Source organism: Aquila chrysaetos, chromosome 7 (assembly GCF_900496995.4).
Source record: "Aquila chrysaetos chrysaetos chromosome 7, bAquChr1.4, whole genome shotgun sequence".
In the NCBI taxonomy this organism is placed as follows: Eukaryota; Metazoa; Chordata; class Aves; order Accipitriformes; family Accipitridae; genus Aquila; species Aquila chrysaetos.
Genome location: NC_044010.1, coordinates 29646312 through 29668138, shown reverse-complemented (window position 1 = coordinate 29668138; position 21827 = coordinate 29646312). Strand labels below are relative to the sequence as shown.

The window sequence follows — 21827 nt, the reverse complement described above, 5'->3', positions numbered from 1 at the left end:
TTCTATGAATCCAGGAAATGTACTATTGTATTTATCAGAGCACCTTCTGCAAGTAAAAGACTACACATATAGGCTGTCTTCCTACTTCTTTGTGCTGAGTTAGGTTAAAGGACATTTAGGCATATCAGCAAACATCTCCATTTATGTTTATTACAGAGCCGATGGGTCACAAAGAGGAGGGTTTTCAGCAGATTCTTGGCAAAGACCATTACTAATGAGAAATCTGCAGCAGCCAGTGGTGAACTGAATGCACTCTGGAAGTACTGCTGTAGCAAAAGCACCTCTAAGCAAAACCTGTGCAAAATGTCACCCTGGGAGGAATCTGGTTGAAGAAAGCAATGTTATTATAGGTGTCAGGACAGGTATTAATTCCAGTATCCCTGCCAGTGCTGATGCTAGTAATTCTAACACTAATGCTATTACCAGTTACTTGGGAAACTGCTAAGAAAGTAGATAGATGCATTTCTTGGCCTGAGAGGTAGGTTGTTAATAGCTCAGAGGCCATAAATGATATGCTGAATATTCAAAGAGGTGTTGAGATGGATTTGTGTGCAGTTTTAGTGCTCACCAATAAAACATTACCAATCCAACACTCCACGCACACTTGACAAACTTTAAAAGCACGCGCAGAAATATAGATGTACCTGTTACCCTCAAGATGAATTGTGATAATCCTGCTGGCAACATAAACATCACAAGAAAGAATGAACATCCCCACAAATCCTGCATTGTGACTCAGGCTGCTTCACTTCACCTAACAGCTACGTCCTTCCAGACAAGGGAAAATAGATGAGTCCTACAACCTAAAAGGCTCCAGCTATCAGGGTGACAAACCTCTCCTAAGGTAGAAGCAATTCTGCTCTTTCTTCTGAGAGGCGCTGCTGTTTTCAGTGGCAATAATTCTCTTCTCTGTGTAAAGACAGTTTTGAAGGTGTTTTGGTTTTGTTTTCTGTTGTGCTTATTTTTGGTTCGTTAATAGCATGCATAGAAATCTATTCTTAGAGCAGGCGTATTTTCCTTTCAAAGCTGGCTACCTCAAGCAGTGGCTGCTGATTGCTGGCTTCCCAGATGGACTTTCTACAATCTGACACATGTCTCTTGGCATCTGTGGTCACAGCATGTCCTAGTGCTGGCAGTAAGATACACTGGAAAAATAGCTGAGTGTTGGCACAACAAATGAAGAACTGCAATGTTTTTCACACTGATTCTCCTCAGACAATGCTGCGGGCCAAAGGAAATGGAAAGCAGAGAGAGGAACTTGTATTCATGGTACAATTATTTTTAACAATATCCTGCATGGCAATATAAGAAAGAAAACTGAAGCTGTGAGGCCAAATTTCCAAGGCTATTTAGATGTATTAAGACATAAAAGTGGTGCCTAGTGAGATTTTTCTTAAGTGTCCATGTCTATGCGTACCACACTATCACTGAAATTGTGGCACACGTTCTGCCTTAAAAGTTTGTTTACCTTGATCGGATTGAGAATTGCAGCTGCTTTAATTTGCAGCAAAATGTGACTTTTGGTGAAATTACAGCTTAAGAAAATAGTCTTATTAATGTGCTAAAGGAGAGGAAAGGGTGGATGGTAGTTAGCTACATGGACAAAGGACTGGTGACACTGTATTTCAGCCCAGACACTGAATGATTCCAATTGTAGGAAGTCCAACGTGGCAGGATTTGGGGGCACATAATATGCCTTTAGATCCAAACAGCCTTTCTTGTAACTCTCTCCTGCTTGCTATCATAAAATCCTTTCTCCATGAAGAAAAGTCTCTCTCACAATGCCAAAACCAACTTCCACGGATCTATTATAATTAACACCAGGGTTTCTGCTATTATTGTTGATAACTTCAGCTTCTGGCAATGTGGGAAAAGATAATTGATAGCAATTTCCTTTAACTAGGCGCTGCTCCAGAAGTGGGGCGAGGGGCACGCTTCTCCCTTGTCCCCCTTTAAGGCTACAGACTTCTGCTTCGGCAACAGCACAAGTTGGCTGAAGGGACTTACAGGCAGCAGAGATTTTGGAAGATGGAGAGCCAGAGCAGACTGCGTGAGAGGCAAACCTAAACAGATAGAACTGCCCAATGTGACCTCGCTGTTTGCCAGATACTGTACATGCCCATTAATGCTGCTGAGCCTGAAGACACATCATTTAGCAAGCTGTTGGCCTGCAAATAAAAAGCAAAAAATAGTTGCTATTTTCAGTTTGCAGTGCCAATATAGTTGCAAGTCACGGAAAAAAAGACTTGAATGCATTGTGTTCTTATAAGCTGTGAGGTAGCTAAAGTGGAGTTGTGGGCTTCTGCAGGTATAAATGAGAAGAGGATGTATCTGACTGACTGTGGGCTTTTCTTAGACAGCTACTCATTTTACATGCAGTAGGAAAAATAAACAGATGTTGAAGTAAATAGAAGAGATGCAAACCCGAAGGTCTCAAAGGATGCTTAAAGCAATATTCAAACATGATATGAAGGAATTACTTAGGAAGAAAACCCACTGCCAAAGCTTAAATAAACCTCAGTAGGAGACTCTAGAAATTATAATGAATTTTCAAACAAGTAATGGGACCGAAGGAGCTTTCTGCCTTCCAGTCCCCAGGGCAGACACCAATAGATAGTCCTCCTCCCCCTTCCAGCTAAAGAGAAACCAAGACTTTCTAGATGGAGTAATGAATCTTGTGATAAGGGAGCACTTTTGCTTCAGGTGGCAGCAGCTTGCTCCCTCCCTGACTTCTCTTTGGTGCAACTGGCACTGATGGGCCTTGCTCTCACTTTGCAGGGTCTCCTTACCGAGACAAGATCACCATCGCCATCCTCCAGCTCCAGGAGGAGGGAAAGCTGCACATGATGAAGGAAAAGTGGTGGCGAGGCAACGGCTGCCCCGAGGAGGACAGCAAAGAAGCCAGTGCTCTCGGGGTGGAGAATATTGGGGGCATCTTCATAGTGCTCGCTGCAGGACTTGTTCTTTCAGTATTTGTAGCCATTGGTGAATTTATATATAAATCAAGGAAAAACAGCGATATTGAGCAGGTGAGTCATCCATTTCCAGCTTGCTTATGTTTCTGGGAGGTTGAGGGTTGTGGATGTGGAGGTGACTGCATTACATGTCTCTTTGCTGGCGTTCAGATTTTGTATTGCTGAACTCTCACCATGCTTCTCTGGCACTAAAGACAAATAATTTATTAAAAAGAACAGAGAAGTACCTCATCCACAGTCCAATTAGTGCTGCTTAGTATGGCAGTGCAGAACAAGAGCAATTAATTTCTCACACAGTTTCTGCTTGATCTTTAAGACTTCAAGGTTTGTTTTTTTTATATGGCATTAGCATCAGCCCTTTGAGTAACAACAAGAATGTACTTCCAAATCTGCAAGCGTAATTTTTCTCTTGCTCTAGAAAGCAATTTTTTCACAGCCAGGCATTTACACACTGTGCTGAAGCATGCACTTCAAAGCAGGGACACCTACTGAAAGGTGAGGGATGCCACAGTAAAGTAAGATTATGGAGCCAAAGAAATTCTGGTAATAGCTCCACTGAAGCGTAATAAGCAATTTAAAAGGGCAGAGGGAAAACAAAGGAAATGCTGTGTATAAATCATGCCTTGAGTATTACAGCAGTTTGTGAGATAGAATCAATCATTAAAATAGAGTGTAAACACCTGTTTACTGAACCATCAGCTGCTGTAAAAGAAACAAGACATGAGCAGCAACTTGGAGTCTGTTCTTGAATTTGTCTGCCAACCCTTTTACTCTGGCTGCCTTCCCTGGTGCTGGTTTGGTTCTGGCCATGTCCTAGACCCTGATGTGGCCCTGTTTGCCTCAACTGCTATAGCTGCCCTGATCCTCTTCACTTCAACAGGACTTATTGTAGGGACGAGGGTCACATTGCACTGCAGGATCAGTGGCCCCTGATGCAATCACCAAGAGGAGGGTTCCTATCACCTCACTTCAGGCTTCTAGACATGAGGCATCTACTTTGAAGTGAGTTGTTTAAGCTCACTTTGCACTTTTATATGGGAAAGGCAATTCATCCTCTTCATCCAAGGTGTAGTTCTGCAAGGCTGATGACATAAATGCCAGAAATTACTATTGAGAAAAATAAACTTAACAAAGGCAGCAGGAATGAGTGTGAGGAGAAGGAGAACATTTTGCACTTGGTCTCAGAGGTGCAGTTTACACTGCGTACAGCAGTGGTGCTGGGACATGAGAGGGATTGACACCTGAGTAAAAACAAGCAGCCAGGGCTGAGGGCATCATGAGGACAACATCTGGTTTTGGATAGGATAAATCACCTGTATCTCCTTGCTGCCAGTAAGGGATCGCCATAAGCTAAGGCTACACACCTGCTGTACAGACAGCTGAAAGGAAGTGAGCTGAATCCTACCATGCATCTTCATTTTCCAGATGGCACTTGGTATTATTTTGGGTCCATAACACCTAATGTCAGTGGACTTGGTCCTCACAGTATCCTGCAGGAGAGGGCAGCTTCTGACCGTGCAGACATCTCCACGTGTGCCTGAGCAAGCCCTATTAAAGGCAATGGCACTGTCTACAAACAACAGACGCAGTTCGTGTGGAGCAATATTGCAGGACATATTAATCAAAGTTTCCCTGTCTTGGAATAAGTCAGACGTAAAGGATGAAAGTATTTTGCACATATTGCAGCTTTCTGATTAGTACTTTAACCCTGTAGAATAGTTTTAGCACAAAATGCATAAAGAATGTATCCATATCTTTGTTTCATTCATGTCTCAGGAGGTCTTTCATTCAAATATGTTTTGGAGAACAGTTGCAGCTAATTAAAATGTTTAGTATAAATGCTAATATGGTGCAGAATATCCTGGAAACTCTTCAGGAGTCTGGGAAAGGCAATGCATTCCTGGAGTCATAATTAAAGTAGACCTAAAACTTTACATCATAAGGGAGTGTTAATTTACTTAGCAATATATTGGGTGAATAACAGAGTATTTAGGACTATTTATATACATATAACATTTCTGAAACTGTGCTACTGTTTCACAGCAATGTGTTGCTTATTACAGGCAGTCTCTTAATAATTAAAATCTTTAAGTGAGTTAATGTGGCAACATCATACTTCTCCAGAAGTAATTTTACAGACAGTAGAACACCAGCGATTCCAGTGTTACTTTTTGATTTCTCTCAGCTTGTTTTATTTTTATTCTGGTGAAATAAGAAGCTTAGATGGAAAATGCTATACAGTGTATATTATCACTAAGCTAATCCAAAGCATGAGCTGAATACAATCTATGACTTTTCTGTTTTCCTTAAATGGAATCTCCTTTGATTTGAATAGCTTTTGAATCTCATTCTCATGTTTGTTTTTAATTTTACTTCTTTAATTTATTTAATCCATTTTTCTTTTCTTGCATGCAAGGCCTTTTGTTTCTTTTATGGACTACAGTGTAAGCAAACCCATCCGTCCAACTCCACCTCTGGCACCACCTTATCTACGGAGTTAGACTGTGGCAAGTTAATCCGAGAGGAGCGAGGGATTCGAACACAGCCCTCAATTCACACTGTATAGTCAGGAAAGAAAAAGGTGTGTCTGATGGAAAGCATTAAACTTAAACAGTGCACATAATGGCAAAAGTTGTACTCACCAACACGTAGTTAATGACTTCAAAGTGCCTCTTGCTTCAGCAGGAGATAAGTTTATCTAACACAAATTGTTGAAGTCCTGGAAATTTGGGCAGTTTAAATGCATATCACAGAAAATAATTACACCTACAATGAAGAGTGAGTGCAATAGACTAATAGGTTTTAAGGGGTAATTCACCTTTTTCAGGTAAGAAAAATTATTTACCTCCTTTTCATCTCCTACCAAACCTGAGTAAACCAATGGCAGTCTCATTACTAAAAGCATGGAGAAATATTTTGCTTGGTCTCTTCTGAAGCATTCTGCAAGTGGGCCAGGCAGTTCTTTATAAATCTCAGAAAATAACCTGCAGGGCTCCATTAACTTTCTGAACCCCTATTATAAGCAGCCAGAGATTTTTTAGCTGGCATTATCTTATTCCCAGTGTCAATATTTAATGAATTTTAATTCATCCATTTAAAATTCATTAGCCAAAGCCTCCAAGTAACTATCATAGCACAAAATCATATCTATCAGTTAAATTTTATGCCATGTAACCATTAACATTTAAGAACGTATTCAACAAAAGCACCCTCAGGCACTCCCAGTATATACCTTTCACAGAATAAATCCATTGACTTGGCTTGAGCAATTCATGATGTTCACTATTGTCAGGCTTTGTAACATAGAAAACTCCTTTATGGCAAAATCAGGATATCAGTTTATATCAAACAGTGAAGCCTTGGCATTGCTTTGCATATTGAAATGCACAAGGAAACTTCTGTGTAGGAGGTTGGCACTGGATGTTTTTTGTACCCTGGAAGGATAACAGTTTGATTTCCTCTAATCCTCAGCTAGTCTGGGGACTGACAGGGCAGGAGACAATGGACTGGATCTGTTGTTGCCACCAAAAACCATATGACAACAATCTGAGATACACAAAATGTATAGAAATGCCAGCTCATAGGATGTCATGAACCACAGCAAACAACCATGTTTTCAAAACCTGATTACCTTTTACCTGTATTATATTATATCCTAGCTTACCACCAGTTTCATCAATCCATTTCCCACCCCTCACACCTACTTTATGTTTTCTTGCCCGCTGCAGTTCCTCCTCATCAAACAAGTTAATGATCTGTTTTATTGAGGGGCCATTTCTGGACTCTACTGCAATTAGAAAACTTGTTCGAGTGGATGCCTTCACACTCAGTCGCTGAAGTGATGCAGCGAAGCTCTGCTCTGCTCTTGAATTGTTTCTCTCATACCTGGCTCCTGAGAAAAGCCAGACCATACGGTGACCTGTGTTTTCCTTCTATTCACATTACAATTTTTGGTCAGCATTATTTATGCTGGCAGTAAGCTTAAATATTTTTTGCAACAAAGATGAACTGCTCGTAGCTACGCTATACAAATTCTTCTCTGCCAGTGCTTATCCGTGTACGTGAGTGTTTGTGCTGTGCTCCAGATGCTGCAAGAAATTGTCTTGCTCAAAATGGCATTTTAACTTGTTTGAATAGGGCCTTGAAAGCTTTGGTTCTTCATAAAATGAGCCTTCTTACCAGCAAAGACCTGAATTAGATCTTCTGTATCCCTGATTTAAGAAAGCACTTTTGTTTGCAGTTTCCCAGTAGAAGAGACTTAAATCTAATTAAATTCAGCTTCTCTCAACACTCAGAGGAGAAGGAAAATTCCTCATGTGTTTATCTCCATCATTGCTCTACGCAAGAAGTCCTCTGGGTTGCAGCTTCGACCAGTTTTCTAATCACTTTTCAGAGGAATGCAGGATCCAGAAATTTTCTATCACTTTTTAGGTAAACATTTTCATATCTGTCAAGGAAACAGTCACATTGTTAGCAACAGTCATCGTTTCTGTGTGTCTAGCTGTCCCCACAGACAACCTCACAGATTTTGGCTTGCCTGTGGGAATTACAAAGCAGCTTCTCCTTTCCGTAACAAAGCTTCATACCTAGCTACAAAAAGTTATTAAAAAGCCTTACTTGCTCCTTAGCAGCTGCGCCAGCAGCTGAGGCAGTGAAGAGCTGGCATGCCGCCCTAGCACTAACAAATCCGTGCTTCTAAAGGCAGTTTTTGCAAGGTTTGCCATGGCTCCAGGAAAAAGCAGGTGCCTTCAGGTTAACAGTGAGATTTGAGGAAGGCACAGCCCATAGCATCTCCCATGAAGTGCATGGCACCTGGAAGGACTCCTGCATAGACACACAAGCTTCAAGAAAAGGTGTTGAAGCATTCAAAGATTTTCCATTTATCATCACTCTAAGCTTCTATGACCACTATACTTTGAAATTTGGCCACAAAAAAATAATCTGTTCACAAATACAGATGGTCACCATTGCATCTTCCTAACTTGCAGCCTTGCAGCTGCATCCAGGACCCAATAATCAAACTGGATCCTTTCTCAGGTGTGTGTCAGCGCAGGGACCTTGCTGTGCAATCAGCACAGAGCCAACAACTCTGCCTGTGATGGATGAGCTGCAACAGACTCCATCAGGTCTGGTTCTGTGGTACCAGTAAAGCATAGCCAGAGCTATGTGGGGAGAAAAATGGCTATAAGCATACCTTTATGTTATGTTATTTTATACTAATTTTGTTTTGCTGTAGCTGCATTTTAATCAGAACTCCCAAAATATTCAAATTAATAAGTGTTTGGAAAAAATGGCATATGATTTGACACACAGAAGCCACCTACCATTGAAAGCAAAGGCACTGTGAATAAGCTAGTCCCAAGCCATTGCCAGGTTTATTTGGCTGCGGCCAGTGTGCCTACTTTTATTTAGTGGCAGTTCCTGCCCTCATCAAACAGGCTGCAAACCAATTAGGCAAAGATGCAGGGGGAAGGAGAAAGGACAAGGCAAGAGAAGAATGAGAGAAACAAAGGCAATACGATCACCATTTCAGAAAGCCAGAAGGAGGCTGGATTAACACCACGCCTGCACTGCAGAACTAGACCAAGCACAGCAATAATGCTCTCTGTAACTAAATTGATATTTCCTCAAAGTACTGCCATGGTATTGTGTGCTTGTGTCACCTCTCTTGGATCAAAGCCTTGAAGCTTCACAGCTTTAGCTGTTTGGAAACAAAGGAGGAGGAGAAAGGGGAGAAGGAAGAAATCTCCTATCTCAGTGAGGTTCTTGCAAAACGGAATTTTCTGTGAAGCTGTCAGGTCTGCAAATTCCCCCTTGTCAGTGAACATCAGCTTGAGCCCCTCCATTTTCAGGCCATAACCCCACCTCCAAACACAACTGTGGCCATCTGTGCCTTCACTGAGGGGTCCCATTTGTGTTTAGATGGTTTGGGAGACCAGCAAGTAACTTTACTGATTTTTTTTTTCTTGTAAAGAAGAAACCGAGAAACAGTTTATATAACTGAGGAACAGTTAAAATAATCCATAGGTTACCATCATACTGTTTTGACAATCACGGTTCAATAAACTCTGACAGTTTAAAAGACTCAATTTAGTGATCTCCTCATGCAATTAGCCATCAGTGACAGAATGCTCAAACAGATTCTTAATGTGCCGCAACAGCAGTTTGCTCACTAGGAGAAACTATTTTGGATATTTTTCCTTTGGTGCACTAGGCACAAACAAATCACTTTTCTTTCAACAGAAGACATGTGTCAGTGTCCCAGTTATGGGTCCTTCACAGTGAGGAGGGCACGGCAGAAGAAAAATCCTGACTTCCGTACTTCCTTCTCTGTGCCTGAGCTGGTCAGGTGTTGTTCCAGAATAAAATCTGGCCAACTTCCTTTGATTTTCATAGTTCTCAGTTCTCCAACACAGTGCACTAGGTTTGGGTTGTCTTTTTTTTTTGTTATTTGTTTGGTTTTGCAAGGTATTAATAAATACAATTGAAAAGTCTTGTCCCCAGCAGTAGCCCAGCAGCATAAGCAGCAGATCAATAAATCCTGACTACAGATTCTTTTTTTTTTTTCAGTCTTGTTTCTACTTTATTTTATGTTATTTTCTAAATTCTGAATCTATAATTATCCTAAAGCTTAACACAGTCTTCTGTATGGGAGTGTAAGGAAGGATTTGGGAGCTTCATGACCAAGTTTTATAGCCTGCTGAAATGACTAAAGGGCAAAGAGAAAGTCTCACATCACAAGGAGAGCAAAATCTATCCTGTTTTTAAAGGATGACATTTCCTTTTAGCCTCACATGCCATGTCCTGCAGCATTTTGACACTGCTAGAATGAGAAAGTTGAGCTGACTAAAAGCAAAACGTTAAACTTATTACCCTGTTGTTAAATGTATTGCTCTGTGCCTACTCTGCTCTCATTCTGGGCAAGACCTCGAAAGTGGACTTAACAGCATGTAAAAAAAATAGGTTTTTAAAGAAACCCTTTCAGTCTGGCTATCTGAATATGAGACTAAAAGAACAGTATATTACCCTTTTAAATAGAATTTTAATGTCACCATTCTCTTTTTAAAGGCTACTGTAATGCTACAGACATGGTGCTGTTCAGAGGGCTGTCTTGGGAGTCCCCACTGAATGTGTTCCTTGTCCGTGATTTTCCTGTCAATCCTACAGCATTCTGGCTGAGTTTGTACTCACTCTGTACCACGGTTTTCTACTGCTTGAAAAGTTCAGGGCAATTCCAGTTTTCAGACATCTGTTCAGTTTCCTAATCGCACGCACAAGCTTGGAGATAAATAGGATTTTGAGCTATGCTTCCTGGGGCTTAAAAGAAAGTTCACGTGTAACTGTCCTTCTGAATGATTAACCAAACCCCTGGAAGTTCAAAGTATCATCTCGGGTTGCTCTTTTAGACCATCTGAAGCTCTGTGTGAAGGCAAAGGGACAGAGAAAGACCTGTGTCTCCCAGGTTTTTAATGCTCTTTGCCACCTCCAACTGTTTTTCTCAAAGGTGGTAGGATCTCAGACACAGGAATATGCACAAAATCAATGAGAGGCATAGTTATGTCCGTAACCATTGGAATATCTTTGAAGTTTTAGTCCAGGGTCTATAAATCTACATTTAATTCATTGCTTCAGGTTGACAAAACTCATACCAATGGTTTTTAAATTCCCTCAAAACTAAGCGCAAAGTACCCATAAAAGTAAAACTGCTTCTGTGCTTTCACAAAGCCAAGAGCTGGAGCTTCATGGTGTAAGACCCTGGAAGCTATCACTGTAAACCCTCCTCCTGTCCCTCTCCCAACCCACCCTCTCTGTAGGATGGCCAAGCCCATTCCCATGCGTGTTGAGTGTGTGTGCTCCGACCTCTATCATGGGTAATCAACCCACTAGGGCCTTGCACTACCAGGATGGGATAAGAGAGATTCTCAATAAGGCAGAGCCCTTTCAGATTTTAAATGTCCTACTTCCATACTTTGTGGGTGGATAAACACGATCAGTTTACAGAGAAGATCATCAACAAGAACAGTAGTGCTTTTATATTCAGTTTTAGATGCAACTGCTATTGATGAACAATTAGACAAAAGTTTAATTCTTAGACAAGACCTAAACATAAGAGCCATTCTGAAGAATAGCTTGAAGTCTTTCTGATAATATTGATTTTAAAATTCAAAACAGAGTTGGAAGTGGAACCAGTGGGCACTTCACAAATCATGTAGTCAGACATTAGAATCCTCACATAGTTAATGTCAGCAATATGTTTTCAATATCTATCTGCAGATGTAAAATGATCTTCATGGGACTATTTTGTTGATATGAAATTGAAAGGCATTATGATAATTGCATAGTCTGAATAATATGAATCAGTTTGGAAAATTAAAATACACGGCAGTATTAACAAGGCAGTAGAATGTACTGTTTCATCTGCAGAAATCATCCCTGTATGCACATTGCAGAGACTGATGGCTATTATTGAATACACACATAACATATAGGTTAGTAAGAACAACAGGGAAATAAAAATAAACCTGATCAATCCTACAAATTGATAATATGATCCTTTCCTTATTTGCCATGGAGTTCTAGAATCTCTCTGTAATCTAGATTTTGAAAGCTCAATTAAAACTAAGATAGTAGAGAGAAATTATCTGTGCTAAGTCAGCCACTTAGAGCATACAGTTTTATTATTTTGGAAATAAGTGTTGCTGCTCTCTATAAAAGCCTGAAGCGATATAGAAATAGTGTCTGTGTTAGGATGATACTTGTGTCACCCGCTGCTTCCAGAGGGTATGGGGCTGCAGTGGACACCTTTAACTCTAACTCCTGTAATGCTGGAATTCCTGTATTACATTGTCAAAGAGGATATTTAAATGATAATTGCACCAGCAAATTCCTGGCTATTACCAGAGAGTAATTTGAAAAAAAGAGCAGTATACTGCCCTGGCCTATGTCTACTACATTTTGGGGCTAGCATGAATTAATAGTAGCTTAATTTATATATAGTTAAGAATTTCAGATGAACAAAAATCAAGTATCTCAAAGAAAGAGCATATTAAACTACAGATTTAACATACTATGAGATCTTAGCCTGTGTGCAGCCCATCCCACAAATGGACATGATGACATATGCAAGATCATACACATTTAAAACACACACACACACACACTGATGCACTGATGTCTTGAGCTCATTTAAAGAACCGGGGTTATGCACGGTATAGGGAGGGTTTATACTGGAGAGGAAGAAGCACGATGTGGGGGACTCATTTCTCTGGGATTCCTTTGCTACTTTAAACAAATTATTTAATCTCGATCCAGGTTACTGTCATACTCTCTTTTGCATTTGAAAATATTCCTCTAGAATAGCTGACTACTAGGAAAGCTTGGGTTTTCTCCTTTTCAAATAATATATTTGGGTTTTTATTTTTTTAGCCCTGTATAACTTAGATCCCTATTGGATTATTACTGGTTAAGAACTGAACATTGCTTACCTTGCATTGGTATCACTCTAGAAGGGAAATTGTATTTGATACAGAGAACCATGTCTATGTGCTATTGCTGTCATTTTACAAGAACTGTAGTTTTAACCAGTTGTTTTAAAGCTAGTCAGTTCTGCTGTTGTAGAAGGGGTTTGGTAGGAAGGATTTAATCAACTTGATGAAGGTAAGGTAGTTAAAGCTTTGTTTCACACTGCTACCATCACTTCATTTTATATATAAATAATGTATTTATATATATTTTCATAGAACTTTTTTTTGCATTGCTAGATACTTCCACGTAAAGCCTCTTCTGTGGTTTTTTTTTTGCGTTACATGTAATTATTCCAGCTGCAGATTTTAAACGATATTTCCACTTACCTGAAATGTCTTTGTTAATGTTGTGATGGTGGGAAGAACAAAAGATTTCTGCTTTCTTTCTAAACTATTCAGCTACCTTATACTTGTGGTATTTTTCTCCTTCAATACACAATATCTGAAAAAGATTCTTTCCAAAGAAAGAAGAGGATTGAAGATTGTGCTATAATTTAGAAATGTCTGTTAATTTTGTGAGGAGAAAATAACTAAACCACAAAGAAATCTTCAAAAATGGTGTTCTTTGTTTTCTCTAGTGTGCCCATTTTTTTGTGGCTAAGGTACTTGTGATTTAAAAAAGATGACCTTTTTTCTTTTAAGATCAGAAGGAAATTTACCTACTGAAAAAGGGTAAGTTTTATGATATGAAGCCACCAAAACATCACAAATGTGTCTGTGTAGAATTTCAGAAACATTCATAATCAGCTTTTGTTAAGCCAAAGTTAAATTAAATTCAGAGGAAACCAAGTTAGGCAAAACACACGGCTTATACAGACTCACCTATTATACCTTAGGGGCTATTCAAAACTGGCAGAACTCAGCAGAGAAGCTTTCTGAGCCCACCAGTAAGGGCTCAGATCCTTGCTTCTAAAAGCCACCATTTATGCAAAGGGTATGGTCGAACTCTGCCTTCGATGAGAAGTATTTAATGCCATTTCCATCTTCCACCAGTGTCTTTCTTTCAATGCGATAATGGAGGAGCTTGGAATTTCACTCAAGCATCAGAAGAAGTTAAAGAAAAGGTCGAGAACTAAGGGGAAATCTTCATTCACAAGCATCCTTACTTGTCACCAGAGGCGGACACTGAGGAAAGAAACCATAGCATGAGCAAGAGAGACCCCTTTGAGGAACTATCAGGAACAAAAAACAAAACAAAAACATTGCTGCCTACAAGTTGATTGTGGTGGGATTTCTGAACTATAGACATTTACCTTGTTCTTCAGAAATTCTCTGTGGTTTCTTTTTTTAACCTAGAGGTACAACAGTTTAAATGCTTACATAGACTGATGTACTACTAATCATCTGGGAAGTGTCTCACTATTTCTTTTGAGATGGATTTGTATGCTCACCTGTTTTGCACCTCTCTTCCCCTCCCCATGCATTGCTGTATGTGCTTTCTAAATAAATAAATAAACAAGAGACAGGGTTCTTTTTTCCAATAATCTGGGAGTGGAAGTTTTTTTTCCCTTTTGAAGAAAAGACTGCAGTTCTACTGAGCACAGTTGTTTAGAAACCAGGACCCAGACAACTAAAGTAAAAATTCATACAATTAACTCTTACTACAAAAATATATTAAATACAGAAGTTTCCAACAATGAGATATTTTTATTTTCTCTGATATCATAAGGAACACTCTTCAGGTTCTTTGCTGTGAGAAATTGTTTTTCCTTATCTTTTCTCTTTTTCATTTCTTTTAAAATACAATTATTAGGTAATGCCATGGCTCCAGGTGCTAGATGTTCAAAAAGAAAAAAACAAAAACACAGGGGAAGGCAACATTGACATCATCACACTGCCATATTCTCCAGCTCCTGACACCAGTAAAACAATTCTTGACTTCAAAATGAAAATCCCTTAGAAATTAGAGCCAAGAATATTCAATTTATAACAAATCTTGACCACAAAGATAACAACATCTCACAGGAATAAAGCCAATGCTCAGGAATTGAAAGATTTTCTTGCAACTACTGCAGACACCAACAAAATGCTTTAACAGTGAAAGAAAGAGAAATTAAACCTTTTCTGTGAAGAAACCTATATCTGAAAAAAGAAAAAAAAAAAAAAAGTGATGCATTATAGCAGCAGATTTCCCACCCCATCCTTCCCCCAAAAAACCTGTACCTTTATAGTGCAGTGAGGTGAAGCACATTTATATTTATTGCTATGTTGTCTCTGTGATTAATTCTGTTGTTTCTGGGGCTTTTATTGGTGCCAGCTGGTTAGCTCTGAGGATGCCTGTGAAAGGAAATGGGTGAAATGCAGGCACATCCACACTTCAAGGGATGAGGGTGGGTGTAGGAGATGGGTGCCCCTTGCACCCAGCAGTTGGGAGCTGTACCCCTGCCTTCCTATATGCTGGGCTATATATATAGACCTGGTCTGTCCAGGGTTATCCCACCACTATGACCACCTCTAATTCTATGGCTGGAAAAAGGGAACCAGAGGACTGGAGCCACTGATTGCTTTTCTGTGCAGCACATGGAGCCAGGTGAGCCTGAGTTGTATCAACAGTATTTGCTTCAGCTTGTGGCAATGTTCATTACCCAGGTGCTTCAACTAAGTGTTAAGTTTTATTGCCCTTATATTTCCCCAGGGACCTTAGTGCTTACCATTGATTACTTTTCCCTTATACGAATAGGCATTTCCTCTGCAAAAAGTGAAAGTAAAGTGAAAGCCTTTGAGTGGAGAAATCTCTCCTTTACCTGACACCATCACTCCCTGCAGCCCCCTGTGAGCTTTTATGCTATGCTGCGTGGCAAGGTCAGTTTGCAATGAACAGTATTGCTTACAAAAGCCCTGCTTTCAGAAGTGATACATTTCAATATTATTATAGACTAGAAGACACCTCTGTTCATTTAGCCTTTCCACACAGTTCAAGGTTTCTAAACTTCTCACCATTACCACTGCTTTCCCCAAGGCCCTCTGTAATTACTCCATATCCTTCTCAAAACACAGTGCCCCAAACTAGATCTGCTTTCCACCCATGTTGAGTTGGGCAGAAAAACGTCGTCTTGTGTCTCAAAGGCCATACTGCTGCTCACACACCTTGTGAGGAGATCTCCTTGCCCTAACTGGGTAAGGGAGTGATCCCCCCATGATACAGGCAATGATAATTTCAGCCTGAGGTTAGGGCTGTCACCATGTGGAATTGCACATTTTTGTGGTGGGTTCTTTTTTTACCAAACTGTTTCTCCAGTTTGTCAAGATCAGTTTGTCCCCAGCCATGCTGGTTGCCTGAACCAGCTTGGCAGTACCTGCAAATTTAGCAAATGTACTCACTAAAAACCATCCATAAAGGAGACCCAGGTGGTGGACAGACCCCTGTAGATCCCCCCCAGTTTTGACAGTGAACCTGTGAGAGTTAATAGGACAGTTAATAGCACTTTTGGCTACCATACAGTATATGTCATCTGGTCGTTACCCTACTTCTTTATGAAAATGCCATGAGGGCAGGATCAAAGGCTTATTAAGGAACCCTGCCCTCACCCACAGGGCCTGTTAAGCTGTTGAAGGAAATTCATCGGATTAACAAGACCTGTTTCTGATGGATTCATATTAAGTCTTGCTCATTTCCTACCAGTTACTTTCATGCAAGTGTTTGCCAGGCAACTGAAGTTAAGCTGGCCAGCCCAAAACTCCCTGGATTCTTCCTTTCCCTCTCTTGAAGATAGGAATTATTATTGCTGTTTTCCAGCATTTCTTCTGGGCTGTGTCTATCCTCCAGGAGTTTCCCTCAGGAGGTTCAGAGCAGTCAGCCTCTGGGAAAGGAAGGAGAAGGGTCTCTTTTGAAGTACTGCAGTAGGAAGCTTTAACATCAGTGCTTGCTTTTGGGAAGTTTAGTCTGCTATATACTGCAGAGACACGTTGGGCTGATAAGCAATAGTTAAGAAACCAGCCCCTGGCTGTGAGAGCTCATAGAGGATCTTATAAGGTGCTTTTGTACTTCCAAAGGTAGTTTCATTTCTTTGTGTCATCATCAGGTTACAAACAGGCCATTCAGACCACCAGCACCGTTCTAATACCATGATTGAAAAGCAGGTTATTATTTTTTAGTCTGTGTAACTCTATTGCTCTGCCATCCACAGCCTTCAGCTAAGATATTTTTAAATGAGTAATGTGAAAAATGATCATGTCCAAAACAGGATTCTAATTGAAGTTTACGATTTATTATATGAATAGAGGCAAGCAAACAGCGCTGGGTGCACCGGGAGCCTCTGCTCTACCAAGGCACACCCCGTCAGGTCTAATTGTGCAGGTTAAGTACAGGTTCTACATACATATTCATTAGATTCCTGAGAAATGTTATACATATTCATTAGTTTTCCAGGAAACTATTAGCATATGTAAATGTCCTTTACGCAGGCGCATTGAAGGTCTCTGGTGGTCTTCAGGAATCTTCTGGTGGTCTTCCATAGTCTTCCTCACTTGTCCGCTATTTGACCCTCCTCAGGTGATTCTGCGCAGTATGGTCCTTTACATGTTTTGATACCTTAGTGCTTGTTAGTGTTCTTACTATCTAAGTTCTCATTAGTGGTATAGCACCATATGGTTAGTTTAAGCTAAATTATCTACAAGGATGGGAACAAAAGGCAGGAGTTCTTATCTTTTCCGGCCTTATCTATTCAAGCAAGGCCTTGTGTTTTCTTAACAAGATCGTAAATTCATCGAACACTTAATTAAGTCTTGTGATCGCTCTTGGTTCCTTCTTGCTCGTCATTCCTAAGTACCAGTCTCTGACAGGCTTAATCCTTGACAAACACCAGTCCTTGGTATATAAAGTTACAGAGAGACAATCATTAAGCAATAAGCAGTTTGTTCTCTATATCAATCCCCCCCCTTTTTCTTTAAACCTTTGTAACTATAGGATTCCGCTACTTCCGAGAGACCGTGTAAAGTATTTTTCGATTTCTACTTGATGTCTGATTTTATTTCGTTTCCAGCTTTTGTAATTCCCTACTGTTATATGGCTTTTGCAGGAAGCAAGAACTATATACATACTCTCCTACTTCCCTTAGGCCTACGGTTATACAAGATCAAGCCAAACGGTTAAAGATTACATATGCAGAGAGGGTCACATTTCACCATGCGGCCCTATCGTTGTTTTATATTGACACGAATCAAGTTAATATATTTCACAAGTAAGTTCAAAGTGATAAAAGATTTATCATAAAGCCTTTTTTTTTTTTTAAGGAACACTGTTCTGTGGCTTAGACCTTGAGGTTAAAGAATTCCAAGATCTATTTTTTTAAAAATCTACTAACGTTTTTCTGAAACTAGGAGACAGTACTTTGTTTGGTTACTTTTTACATTTCAACTTTACCGTCAATATTAGTGGTCTACCACTTATAGAAAGGTGCTGGGAAAAAAATGAAGCTCTCTTTGCTGTGTGGGAAGAAACATGTGACAGTGAGAAAACAATAAATAAAGCATATTTGATTCTTCTTTGATTTCCTTTTTTCCTTTTTAGTAGCTTGTACGAGTCACAGCATATCAGGAAGCTTCTGCATTAAACTTGGATGGCAGCTTAACAAACTACACTTACTGCAAAGGAGCTAACTAACCTGCTATGACTTCATGAAGCAGCACATCATGATGTGTGGCTTTGCCCTTCCCCCCCAGCTCCAAGAATGCAGCTTGGAGACTGGTTATAAAATCCCCCCAATATCCCCCCCTCCCCAATATAAATTTTCCCCAAACACTGGGTGAATTTGAGATGTGAACTACCCCATGAAACCTGGGTTCCCTAAAACCTCCAAGCAGCCACAGACCACTAGCCTAACCCATTGCTCTGCTTTCTCCCTTGACATTTTTAGTGATCCATAGATAGATTACCCTATCAGTCTGACCTGTCCTCCTCAGGGAAGGTTTTCTTTGTCAGCCACTATATGTGTATATATATAGATATATATATATATACGCACACACAGATATAGATATGTATAAAATCAGCAGTACAGTACCACTTTGGTAGCCTGTGACTCTCATGCTAATTGGCATCCTTTTAAGAAACTACGGAAAGGATTAAGATGAGACTGTGAAGGAGTTCAAAGGACACTCGCTCCTGCCTCAGGCCAGCAGTGAGCCCCTTCCCCTTGGGGACCATTTCCCGGGCTCCCAGGGTGTCCCCATGCCCCCCTGGCATTGGCCATGAGCACAGCTTAGAGCACCTACAGACCTGCGGGGAGCTTAAGACCACTGTGGCTCCCACCTCGATTCAACAGAATATTTTCTATTTCAGCTAACTAAAATGGTAGCTAAGGAAAACGCTTAGGGATGCATTTAAATCCCACTGGTATTTAAGGATTCAGACAAGTACTATCCTGATTCAGAGCTGCAACCTTCTCCACCCTTCTCCAAACGTGTTTAGGTCACCGGCTAGGCTGCTCGTACGCCGCTCAGACAGGTCCCAGCTCCACACACCCGCGCACATGCAGTACACTGTGTCTGCTGTATTCACAGCCATGCTACTCTTCATATTTTCTGTACGTAGATGTGTTTAAAGCAAAACCAAATCCTTTTCTAAAGCACCTTGCCTCCGCAAACCAAGCTGTGTCACTAGAAATGTTTTCCTTAGCTTCAGATGCTACTTGTAAATTCACTCCGTGACTGAGAAAGCTACTTTGTCTTGAAGGAGGAGGGACAAGCACTGGGCAATCTTACAAATTGACATAGTAGCAGATATGATTACTGAGACCTTCTCACCATATCCCAACAAAGACTATTTTCCTGCCTCTTTTCCTGCATAGCAGCATGTGGTAGCAGAGAAGCCCGATTAGAGATTACCCATTAGGAAAGCCAATGTCCTCATTAGATCTGTATCTTGGCAGCAACAGGCATGCATCCTCATTGTTTATAAAAGAGAAATACAATATTGACAGATGCTGTTGAATGGCTTTAATGTGTTTCATTCCAGAAATGGCCTTGTTTTAGTGTCAGGTGATCTTTCCCATACAGCTACTCACCACCAGTCTGTGGGCTTAGTAAGGATTATTTAACATCTCTTAACTTTCTTAAGAAAGTGGGAAGACAGGCTCAGTGTAAAAGAAGGAGTAGTGGAAACGCATAAGTGACTGTTTAAGCTGTGTGCTCAGGGCTGGCCCAATAGCATGATTGATAAGCTAGTGCAGAACAAATGAAGATCAGCTTACTACCTTTCGCGGCCTTTGTCGGAGGCCTGCAACTCATGGGTCTGCTGTGAACCTGTAATCCCATGGGGCATTTATTGACTGCTGAGCTTGTCCCTTAATTACTCTCTGTCAAGCTTGCAGGAGTCAGGATTTCTCAGTGATCAGAACTGCCACTATTTAGAGATACATCACTTACAGCTGTCAAATGACCACAATTTTATTTTAGCTTCATTGATTGATAAAGATGCATATGTTTTTGCCTGCTGATGAATTTGGACTGGAGCCATACTCCTGCTCACCTCTTGTCACCTCCCCCAAATCCAAACTCCATTATCATTAGTGCAAATGTTATACAGCTATCGGTGTTAACATGTGAAGCTCTCCCTTGTATTTTTAGACTTTGATAGAAGTCGCACAGCCCAGGAGATGAGACCCACACTTGGCAACCCATTTATGGTGTGTATATATGGCCCAGACTCATATGCGGGCTCAGAGCCGGTGGCATGGAGCAGCCTCCCACAAGCTGAGGTCTGGGGCGAAGCTGGATTTCCAGCCTGACTCTGAATAATATGAAAAGCACAGATATCCTCAGTGAGGACTAAATATCCTTAGTCTTCCCTGTGCCTCTTGGTGGAGGAGAAATGGTTCCCAGGGTAAGAGAGGTTCTGTCAGCACAGCCCGCAGCTGCATGGGTCCCTGTGGCAGCCATGCAATGCCGGGAGCACAGGGACAATCCTGCTTGGGGAGGATGGATAAAACTCATCACACCAATCATGCTCCCTGGTCATTTAAAGGCTGCTTGCAAGAGCACCTTCAATGCTGCAGAGGCCAACAAATAAATCACAAATTGACTACAAAAGGAGGGAAAAATCTGGAACCAGCCAGTACAGCCATATGTTTCCTATCACAGCTGAGAGCACTGACACCAGCCCGGCAGGAGCACACAGGTGCTAGCCACCCAGCGCGGTGGCCTAATGAATCACAATTACAGAAGCACCTGAACCAGATAACGCTGTGCTCATTTGCTCTGAAATGCATAAAAGCGTGCAGCAGCCCATAATACTTCTAAACTCTCTGGTGGTTTTGGGTAAGGTGCTGTTTAGAAGCTGCTAGGCTTTTTGCTTCAGCTAGACCTGCCTTGTGTGGTGTGGTACGCACCTTTAGCCAAGGCTTTCAAAAGCAAAGGGGACCTTAGATACATTTTCCAAGACCTGGACTCCTATGAAGCCTGGAGCTCTCCCTCCCTTAGCATAGCTCAGCACAGAGGCCTTCCAAGGGGGTGGCACCCAGAAACCTTACCAACTTCGGGGAAGTGCAATCAGCAAACTGGCTTTATACAAACTGCAGCTGGAAAGTAAGTGACTGCTGGTGTCCTTTCTGGTTCCACCATCCTGAGCCCCCTGATGGGGGGGAATACATTCACCCCCCAGGCAAGCATGGCCAGCTGCCAAGCTCCCCCCCTCTCACCCTGGATTGCTGTGCTGTTAGGATTTGGGGACAGCCATATGTCTGCAATCCACTTTTCCTTCCCTGGGGCAATCCCCCATCTCCTTCCTTCCTAGGAGCAAGGACAGGGATGGCCTTGCCCACAAGAACACCCCTAGTCCACAACCGTCCTGCTTCAGCACACAGCGTGTCTCCCACCACCAAAAGGCAGATCTTACATGGCTTTGTGTTGCTAGAAGTGCATGTGGTACCCTGTCATGGTTTAACCCCAGCCAGCAACTAAGCACCATGCAGCTGCTCACTCACTCCCCCCCCGCCCCCCAGTGGGATGGGGGAGAAAATTGGGAAAAGAAGTAAAACTCGTGGGTTGAGATAAGAACGGTTTAATAGAACAGAAAAGGAGAAACTAATAATGATAACACTAATAAAATTACAATAGTAATAACAAAAGGATTGGCATATACAAGTGACGCACAATGCAATTGCTCACCACCCACCGATCGATGCCCAGTTAGTCCCTGAGCAGCAACACCCCACCCCCACTGCCCCCAGTTCCTGTACTAGATGTGACGTCCCATGGTATGGAATACCCTGTTGGCCAGTTTGGGTCAGCTGTCCTGGCTCTGTCCTGTGCCAACTTCCTGTGCCCCTCCAGCTTTCTCGCTGGCTGGGCATGAGAAGCTGAAAAATCCTTGACTTTAGACTAAACACTA

At 41.3% G+C, this 21827-nt stretch overlaps 1 protein-coding gene and 1 long non-coding RNA gene across 5 annotated transcripts in view; both read left to right on the top strand.

Annotated features, from left to right (window-relative positions):
• GRIK1 (glutamate ionotropic receptor kainate type subunit 1) overlaps window positions 1–13983 on the top strand; it is a 172809-nt gene extending 158826 nt beyond the window's left edge. For 2 of the 4 annotated variants that reach the window (XM_041124867.1, XM_041124865.1), the window contains 3 exons: window positions 2779–3029; window positions 5392–5555; window positions 13491–13633. In XM_041124867.1, the coding sequence (XP_040980801.1) occupies window positions 2779–3029; window positions 5392–5541 (401 nt within the window). In that variant the 3' untranslated portion in view covers window positions 5542–5555; window positions 13491–13633. Of the gene's footprint in view, window positions 1–2778; window positions 3030–5391; window positions 5556–13490 lie in introns of all 4 variants that reach the window. The other 2 variants (XM_030019954.2, XM_030019951.1) reach the window with 1 other exon arrangement.
• A 1388-nt stretch (window positions 13984–15371) lies between these two features.
• On the top strand, window positions 15372–17986 carry LOC115343685. Its single transcript, XR_003924242.2, has 2 exons — window positions 15372–16657; window positions 17685–17986. It is a non-coding gene; the product is annotated as an uncharacterized LOC115343685 (long non-coding RNA).
• The last annotated feature ends 3841 nt before the right edge of the window (window positions 17987–21827 follow it).